The sequence below is a fragment of the Halyomorpha halys genome, unplaced genomic scaffold, assembly GCF_000696795.3.
Source record: "Halyomorpha halys isolate HHAL.00 unplaced genomic scaffold, Hhal_1.1 Scaffold621.1, whole genome shotgun sequence".
Classification (NCBI taxonomy): Eukaryota; Metazoa; Arthropoda; class Insecta; order Hemiptera; family Pentatomidae; genus Halyomorpha; species Halyomorpha halys.
In genome coordinates this window covers 505,856-515,810 of record NW_027114912.1, presented here as the reverse complement: position 1 = coordinate 515,810, position 9,955 = coordinate 505,856, and the positions used below count along the sequence as shown (strand labels likewise).

Sequence of the window (9,955 nt, the reverse complement as noted above, 5' to 3'; positions counted from 1 at the left end):
AAATATACACAATAATGGAATGAAAATATAAATTAGTTGATTACTAATTATGGACAAGACAGTAGTAGATTGATTACATTATTATTTATATAAATATAAATGTGAGCAACAAATTAATGATACAGTGGAAAGAATTGATAAAGAATTAGTTAAAGAAATTAGGAAAGAGCAGGGGATAAGAAGAAATAAATAAGAAATAATTTATATAATTTTTTTTTCTCTCTAAATGATGGTTTTTGTCTTTTTGTTTTTATAGTCCTGATGAAGACCTGCTGACTGCACCCCCCCTCCCCCCGACCATCTTCTCCAATCAATTTTTTTTAAAGTTATTTGAAAAAAGCATTCCCATTGATTCCTGGGTGGGATGCAGCATAATAAATTATTTTATTCTAAATTTGCTGATGTGTTGTTCATATGAAGACAATTTTTTAGGCCATGTTTAATCTTCAGGAGGTTTTTTTGGTATTTATGTTCTCCCAATATTAATTGAATATATTCAAATTGAGTCACTTTAAAATCTGTGTATGCTAAAGTTTCTTACCTTTCCTTGCAGTGATTAAATTTTTAATAGTTACTTCACTAATGCACCATAAAATTGTTTTTAATTCAGTTTTTTCTGTATCCATTAATAACCTGTGATAGATCAGTTATTTATCTGATAGTATATTAAATCTTATTGTTTTTTTTTTTAGCTGATTTCTAAGAATTCATTGTGTCAATATAGGTGTTACATGATGTTAATAGTTTTAGTGTTGTCATTGATGTCTTAAAACGTAATTTCAGATAATCTTGATGATTTTTTTAGAAATTTATATTTAGATATTTAATATCTTCAAAATGTGGAATAAATCAAATTCTAGTTTTTAATTCATAAGATACTATCTCTATACTACTAAGTGTTAGTATTTAAATTGGAAGAAGCTAGTTATCTGTTGTAGATTGTAGGAAGACAGTCTAGGTGGCGGTCAATAAGGGTACAAAATAGTAGAAAAAACTATTTAATGTTTATAATGTTATTTAAAGTTATTATTGACAATTTGAAGCTCTGCTTTTTGGTTTGTGATATTAAGCTTAAGCTCGTTTGATATTTTCAAGGTTACTCTTAGATGTTATAACATTATGTATATCATCAATTGCTTTTAATTCATTATGCATTCATTAATTTGTGTGTACTTGCTTAGAGAAATGTATATTCTGATATATAAGCCATTTCGCATGTTGGTGTATATATATATATTGCCCCTTGATATGTTTTTTCATTTATTTAAATTTGACATTACTGTTAAACTGTTTTATAAAATCTGTTTATAAATTTCTTAAAAACACTTGATATCATTTGTATTTTACAGAGCGTTTAAGAGCGACAACATCCTCGAATAATTCTGGTGGGGTGAGAATTACTTTTATATTATTTTATTACATATGTTTTTCATTTACTTAAATATACCATCATGAGTCTCATGAGTGCTACTATTATTTTACTCATTTTTGTTCCAACGTTTTTCATTCTTTTCAAACTTGTCCTGAGCTTATAAAAATTCCTATTATTTTAATACTAGTGTACGAATATTGAATTTATTACAAAAAAATAATCTTCTTTGTTTGTCTTCCTTTTATATTCATGAAGAAAAAAAATTGAATAGCATAATATAGCTAAGTAAAATATAGCCCTTGCTGTAAATGGCCCATTAATTTATTTTTAATTATATTGTAATATTTGATTTTTTTATTATATGTATTGAATATTACCTATTAGATGTATTACTGGTTTTTATTATAATAAATGTACAGTTTATCCCATCATAATAATTTTCTTCCTACTTTTAGTTCCAATGATTTGCAACTATAGTGTTATTTATTGGAATAAAATATTTGGAAATTCTTTGATGATTAGAAATCTTTAGCTTCTTAAAGCACATCGTGGGCTTAATGTGGTTGTAAAGTTTTTTCCTTGATCTATTTGATTAATATTTAAATCACAATAAAGCTATTTATAATTAATTATTAATCATTAATTATTTTTTTAGAAGGAAAGTTTGAACCAATCACCGTTCATTACTACTCCCCACGGTAATCCAAGTTTTCATCCCCAAAAGGTTGGAAAAGCTACTGCGGTAAGCAATTTTATTTTATTATTTGTCATTGTTATTTTTAGTTTTAAGCACATTTAGGAATACAAATTTGTTATTGTATTTATATGCCCTGTTATATGAAGAAAAACAGTAAATGTAATTTAGTGGTAGTTCAATATGATATTTACTGTTTTAAATGAAAAAAAAATTTTAAAAGTTTTAATTCTGTGGGAAGGGATATAGAGATCAGAAAGATAGGATCTAGTTTCTTGTTTACCTAACTAGGTTGTTGTTACTTTTAGTTCCAGTGATTCTCAATTATAGTCTTATTTGTTGGAATAAAATATTTGGAAATTATTTGATGATTAGAAATCTTTAGCTTCTTAAAGCACATTGTGGGCTTAAATGTGATTCTAAAGTGTTTACCTTTATCTATTTGATTAATATTTAAATCACAATAAAGTGATTTCAAACCCCTCTTCCTCTAATATTTCCTAAGCACCAATACCTGCGAATTGAACACTTGTCAAAAGCCATAAACTGGTTCATTTAATTACTTACTAGATTTTTATTTTGTATCTATGAAGTCAGGATAGATAATTTTACCCATTGGGTTGACCAGCTCATATCTATAAAACAGGTTTATCACTTCTTTGAATTTATCAAAGTGTGGCCATAGACAATAGTGATGGGGGAACATTAATCTGCTTAAAAATTTGTAAGTATCTATTTCAATTCCGAGTTGTCCCTGGAGAGATAAAGTGGAGTTTCTAATGTTAAATATAGTAGTATATTTTCCTTAAACGTTTTTGAACTTGAGAAGTATATGCGACCAATTTGTAATTAAAAAATTAAATCACTACATACAATATATTTTAATTCCATTGTTGTTAATAGAGCTTATTATATATCATAATATAAATCTTGTTAATATTAAATTTCTGAGAGAGATTAGTAGAAGTTTTGGGATTTATAATGGCCTACAGTTAATGGTGGTTTTTACAGAATTGATCAGTTATTTTAATTCAATTTTAATATTCATTTAAAACTCCCAACCATTTACTTTACTAATATTATTATTAATTTCATTATCATTATTAAAAACTAATATTATTTCATTGTTCTGATATTTTTCATGTTCAGTTTATATTATAAATTTTTATATTTCTTTATATTATAAATAAAAATTAATTTTTAAATTTATAAATAATTTTTCCAGGGTGAATCGCGCACACCAAAGCCTCCAAAGCCACCTGAGAAGCCTCTCATGCCATATATGAGATATTCTCGAAAAGTTTGGGATCAAATTAAAGCACAAAATCCAGAATTAAAATTGTGGGAAATTGGAAAAATAATTGGCCAAATGTGGAGAGATTTACCAGACGAAGAGAAGACAGAGTATGTTGAGGATTATGAAGCAGAAAAGGTATAGAATTATGTTAAACCTCTTTCCAATTTTCCTTTTTAAACTATAATTTTATTTAAAAACTATATATTACAATCGTAGTATTTTAATGGCTTTCTTTTCAAACAGACAATTATAGCGAGTAGGTTGGTCGATGTACGACATTTCACAATCTCACAAGAGGAGATCATAACACAAAAAAAGGACAATCCTTCCTCACCGGACCCGGCCCTGCTAAGACTCCTGGGGAGCGACGGTCCTATATCACTTTTGAAATATTTGCTTAAAACGGGAAGAGGAGACTTTAAAATAGTTAAATCGAGCAACATTTAAAAAGCCTGAAGTTGAAAAACTGCGTGTTATGTTATCTTAATTATGTTATTTTAATTCCTGATTTGTGTATTTTATAATTAAATTCTATCAATAAATGAAGGTCTAGGTATGTCATTTCTTCAAGCAGAAATGTCTATAAATCAAAGAATGTCTCATCATACACTATTTTGTTTTTTCTCTCTGTCAAATTTATATTATTATTACATAGGCATAAATAAAAACTACTGAAAAGCACAGTGATATTTGAACTGATTTTATGAATGGTATATGAATGAAAATTTTTTAACATTTTCTCTTACATAAAATGAAAAATCTGGACTATATTGTTGGTTTAACACTTCGATTATGTTATTAATTTCAGCAGATATAAAACATAATAACTCAGATGCTGAAAAACGTATTATGTACTTTGATTGGCAAGAATCAAAGAATCAAAGAAGGAATCAAATGTTTTGTAACAGTTTCTGTTGAATTTCAAGTCTTTCAGTTGTAATTTATGGTGCATCCAAAATTTATCTTTTAATCTAATAAAGAATTAAATTATTTCTTAATTTATGATTCTTAATATGATTTACAGATCTTCTTTAATACATAAGGAAGGTTTTAGATTAGAAGCTGATAAGATATAAATATAAAATTACTTTGTACTTTTAAAGTCAACATTCTGTATTGTTTTTATAGAATTAGCTTTGGTTTTCTGTTTTTAATAACTACACTCTTTGCATTATTGAGTGCAATGTTCCAACTCTTCTTATTTTAATTTTCCAGGTTCTTTAAAGTGGTTAGGCATGTTGCATATTTTGTATTAGTTTGTCTGTACTTAGTGTGCTTACGAACTATCAATACAAAGTGTCAGTTATTAAGAGTGTTGGATCACTGAACAATTTATTGCTTACATTATTATGAATACTTTCAAAAGAAAAGTGTTTATAGTGAAAATGATTTATCGAAGAAGTATAGATAACAAACAACTAATATGACAAAGTATTTCATATGAATATATAGAACTATGTAACTACTGGAAATATGGATTATCCATATTATTAAATGTTGGAGGAACATTATGTGTGGAGTGGGGAAGTTGTAGGAACAATTTTTTCACAATAAAACATCCATGGAATACAAACTTTTTTATGTTATTTTATTTACTTTTTTACCTATTTTAATTTAAAAAATAAATAAATTGTTTTAGTTGGAATATGAAAAAAGTTTAAAAGCATATCACAACTCTCCTGCTTACTTAGCATACATGGCTGCTAAGGCTCGTGGAAAATCAGGTAAAGACAGTAAGTAATGTTTTTAAAGCAGCAAGATTAACTTAAACTTATTAACATTTTGACTGAAAATGTGTTGTCATAATCTCACGTTTTTTATTTTTTTTTTTAAGTTAAAAAATACTTAATCCTTTTAAATCAGAAATGACAATGATGTGTAGTTTTAACCATTTAGTATTTCTAATTTTAAAGGCTGATTATGTGAGTAATATGTTTGCTTCTGTGGGGAATTCGGTTAGTGTAGGGTAGGCTGAGACTAAATACATTGAAATAATCTGTTTAACGATCCAAAGAGGATGAAATAAATGCTCCTTTGTCTTGAGGCTACTTTACCGAACTCACCTCTTCTCAACTGTAAGTAAGTTTTAGTACCTTTCAACATCTTTTATTTTTTTACCGGGAATGCATAGTGGACTTAGTTACTCTAAATATTGCTACGATGTGTCGGATGCTCCACCCTTCTCTATAGGCTACTTCTTTATTCCAATAAATCATTATAGTTTATTAGAATAGCTAAAGGAATTTTTTTTTATGATTAAAACTGCAAGGTTTGAAAATTAAAGATGTTGAAAGGTTAAAAAACTTACAGTTGAGAAAAGGAGAGTCCAGTGAAGCAGTCACAAGACAAATGAGCGATTATTTCTTCCTCTTTCTATCCTGAAGGAATGTGGTCCCAACCTTCTCTATATTAAACCAATTACCCATAATAACAAACATATTTCTCATAATTAGCCTTTAAAATCAGAAATATTAACTATCTGGTTTTTCTGCTTTTATATGCATAATACATAATAGTTTATATGCACATGCATGGGTATGTTTTTTTTAATTATGTCATTTTATGAATATACCTTATTTTAGTCTTATCAATTCTTTAATTTTTATTTTTATTGTTTAGCTCAACAATCTTCCGATGACAGGGAATCTCATGACAGGTCATCAGGAAGCAGTAAACAAGATCGAAGAATTGATATTCAACCTGCTGAAGATGATGATGGTTTGTCTTATTGAAATCCATAATTTTAAACAAATTTAATGAGGATAACGTTAGTGATGTAATTAATAGATATCCATTTTACTTAATTTTTTTTATTTCATGATTGGTTATTATTACTCTCTTATTAATTTTAATTATGTGAAAAAGTGAAGTAGACTCCCATTTATTTTCTCTAAAAATTATTTGAAATTTTTATTTTCTTGTAAGTTCAAAGCATCTTTTTTTTTTTATTTATTATATGTATAGTTTTATTTAAAAAATACTCACAAATTTTATTCTCTTTTTTTTGGTTGGCTCAAATTCACCTTGTCAGATTTTTATTAATAATTTTTTCTTTTATATTTATTTTTAATTCCTGTTTAGATCAAGATGATGGTTATTCAGTTAAGCATGTTGCTTATGCTCGTTATCTAAGGAATCACCGATTGATTAATGAAATTTTTTCTGACTCAATTGTTCCTGATGTTAGATCTGTAGTGACTACTGCTAGAATGCAGGTTCTGAACCGACAAGTACAATCATTAACCATGCACCAGGTATAGTTCCTTCTGAATCCTTTTAATTTTTTATTTTTAATCTGAGCATTACTTAGTTTATTGATTCATGTAAAATAAAACTATTCAATCATTCTTAATATATAGTGTTGCTTGCAAAGTTGTTTCATTCTATTACAAAGTTGTATGTTCATCATTGGTGGGCAGCCACTACAGTCTTCATCTTTCAAATCAGAATTGCCTGCTCTAAATTTCTTGAACCTATTGTGGACGGTTCTAATGGTCGTTGTACCACTTCCATAAACTGTGAAAATCTCCTCTGCAGTGCCATTTGCACTACTACATTTTTTGAAGCAATGGAGCATAACATGCCCCAAAAGCTTCTTTTGGCTATCCCTATTGAATGGTATAGAAAAATATTAAAAAAAAGACTTAGTCACCAATGAAACGTACTTTGAAAGAGCTGTGAGAAGGCTAAAATTAATACCATAAACGGATTATAGATAAGCCTGATTATTTACGAATATAGCCAGCTTGAGGTCATATATAGGGTGATGTGGTAAAAACTTATGGGACACCCTAATACTATAGTGACTCAATTAGAGTTCCATAGTTATCCTAGTCAGCTATGCAATTATGAAAAAAAGTTAACTTTTGTTTTGCAATTATTATGAAGAACGAATTTTGATTTAGTATTTAGGCAAAATAATTATCATATCAAGGTTAAGCTGTGTATTGTTATATTTAGTAATAAGTATATAAATTAAGGTGTTATCCATGAACAGCAAATTATTAACAAATTTAATTTTTAATATTATTTCATCTAGTTTTTGTAAATTCCATTCATTTCTTCACCCTCTCAACATAAGTTTAGTTTTCTGCATGAACATTTGTGAAATAGTTATAAATGTTTTTTTACTTCATTTTTATTTTTAGAAAAAACTCGAAGCTGAACTTCAGCAGACTGAAGAAAAATTTGAAGCCAAAAAGCGAAAATTTGCTGAATCTAGTGAAGCCTTTCAGGAAGAGCTTAAAAAGGTAGGATTGAGTTTCATACAATTCTCTTTGGTTACTTCGCACTTCGGTTATACTCATGCCTTAATATTTAACTTTTTTTTTTCTTATTTTTACTCATATTACTCATACAATCTCTTTTGGCATAAAACTGGTGGGTTTATTTATTGATATATATGTTGATTAATTTTATTAATTATTCAATCATGTATGTTGATATTTTTAAAACCAATTTCTTAAAAAATTGCAGTGGAATAAGTTCATTCTCCATAATCGCTAATAAAGTTTCATATCCCCTAAAATGGGACAACTGAGTTCATAGGGTTAAATAAACTTATATCTTCCTCAATATTAAAGATCTTTCCTCTTTGTTTCTTTTCTTTAAAGTTTTATATAAAGTAATTTTCTGGATATTTATTTTATTATTATCAACTTGCTACTCACCTTAATACCAATTCTGGTCTTCAATTATTATTATTATTAATTTGGCTCCACAACTCGATGTCGAGTCTTAGCCTCCTGCATTAGCCTCCACCAATCATTACGATCTTGTGCAGCCGCCATCCAGTTCCTCACTCCCATCATGATCCTGGCATCACCATTCACACTATCACTTCATCGAAGACGTGGTCTTCCTCTGAGTCTTGCTCCATATAGTACCTGGGTCACCATTTTCCTTGGCAGATCATTCTCAGCCATCCGAGCAACATGCCCTGCCCTCCTCAATCTACTGAGCCTCACAAACTGAACAACGCCTGGTTCCTTATATACAACTTTGAGTTCCTGGTTTGTTCGACGTCTCTATATCTGTTCAACCTTCACAGCTTCAAATATTTTATGGAGAATCTTCCTCTCCAAGACCATTAAGTTGTGTTCAACAGCCTTGGAGATAGTCCACGATTCCGAGCCATACAGAAGAAGTGGCCAAATAATTGTTTTATACAAATAAATCTTGTTGTCCTTAGACAAGGCACGGCTCCTAAAATAGGGACTGAGGCTATAATAACAGCAGTTGGCACATAGGACTCTTCATTTAATTTCGGAGTCCACAACATTGTCTTGGGTTATGAGCGATCCAAGATACACAAACCTCAGGTACTTTTCCAAAAGTATATTCTCCGATCATGATTTCTTCACCGGGTCTGGGGATTTCCTCTGTGACCATGTATTTGGTCTTTTCTGCATTCACTTCAAGCCCCATTTTTCTTGCTGCTTCAGCTAATTTCATAAATCCATCAGAGAAAGCTTGGAAAGAGCATCCAGCAATGTCAATGTCATCAGCGTAAGCAAGAAGCTGTATTGTTCTGCTGAATATCTGTGTATATTTATTGGTCTTCAATTAACTCTCAAAATCTTTTCATTTTTCTTGATCCTCTATATACTACTAAAATAGGAAGATAAATCTTCCAAATTACTTAGCTATACCTTAAAATTAGGATTTTACTATACTTTTTGAAATATAGCTGTGTATTTTTGCTTAAATGTTTTTTTTTTTTTAAATATTTAATACTTAAAGTTTCTCATTATTGCCATTCTAAGCATTTAATTTTCATTGATCATTTTTCAGTTGTAATAATATTTTGGTTCTTCCTTTCATTATTCTTGTGATATTAATACTAATTTTGTTTTAAATAAGTCTTATTAAATGTAAATCAATGATTTTAATGCATCTTATAATATTTAATGTTGGATTTATTCAATTTTCTTCTTCCATGATTTTATTTTTATTAATTATTTTATTTCTTTATTAAAGCACTGTCAAAGAGCAGTTGATGAAGAAACTTATCAAAAGATGGTTGAAAAACAAACTGAATTGTTGAGAAAAGAACGAAATCGAGGTACATTAATGAATAATGAAGAAACCCGGAAAGAAGAGGCATCATCCACCAGTGATGCTGGGAACGGAATTAGAGAAGTAGAACCTGTTTCAGCAACTTCTTCCTCTGGTGCAGAAGATAGTATGAACAGTAGCGAGGTTGGTGATAATTTAAAGTATTTTATTGAATCAAAACTATTTATATGATGTTCATTGGGTCGTCTATTCAGTTACATAGGTATAAAAGAATTGTTAAGTTGATTTATTTTATCTTACTTGTGGCACTAGAATCCATGAAGTATTATTATTATTTTCCAACGTTTCGCCCCACTTTGCAGGGCTTCATCAGGGCTAAAAAGATACAAAATGAAACTATGTTAAGATAAAATGATAGAAATAAAAATAAAAAGATACAATGAAAAGAATAAAAAAACAAGTAAAGGCAAGAGTAAAAGTTTCATATAAAAATACGTAAAATATAAAGCTAAAGAAGTACAGGAGATGTATATAAAACAAAAACAATACGGGAAAAAAAAAAAAAAATTATATA

The 9,955-nt window shown here is 28.7% G+C and overlaps 1 protein-coding gene across 3 annotated transcripts in view; it reads left to right on the top strand.

Moving 5' to 3' along the window:
* LOC106684805 (SWI/SNF-related matrix-associated actin-dependent regulator of chromatin subfamily E member 1) overlaps window positions 1-9,955 on the top strand; it is a 50,303-nt gene that overhangs the window by 20,129 nt on the left and 20,219 nt on the right. For 2 of the 3 annotated variants that reach the window (XM_014427087.3, XM_014427085.3), the window contains 8 exons: window positions 1,350-1,390; window positions 2,028-2,114; window positions 3,292-3,498; window positions 5,003-5,096; window positions 5,983-6,081; window positions 6,445-6,617; window positions 7,512-7,613; window positions 9,343-9,564. In XM_014427087.3, coding sequence (XP_014282573.1) covers window positions 1,350-1,390; window positions 2,028-2,114; window positions 3,292-3,498; window positions 5,003-5,096; window positions 5,983-6,081; window positions 6,445-6,617; window positions 7,512-7,613; window positions 9,343-9,564 — 1,025 coding nt within the window. The remainder of the gene's footprint in view (window positions 1-1,349; window positions 1,391-2,027; window positions 2,115-3,291; window positions 3,499-5,002; window positions 5,097-5,982; window positions 6,082-6,444; window positions 6,618-7,511; window positions 7,614-9,342; window positions 9,565-9,955) is intronic. The other variant, XM_014427086.3, reaches the window with a different exon arrangement.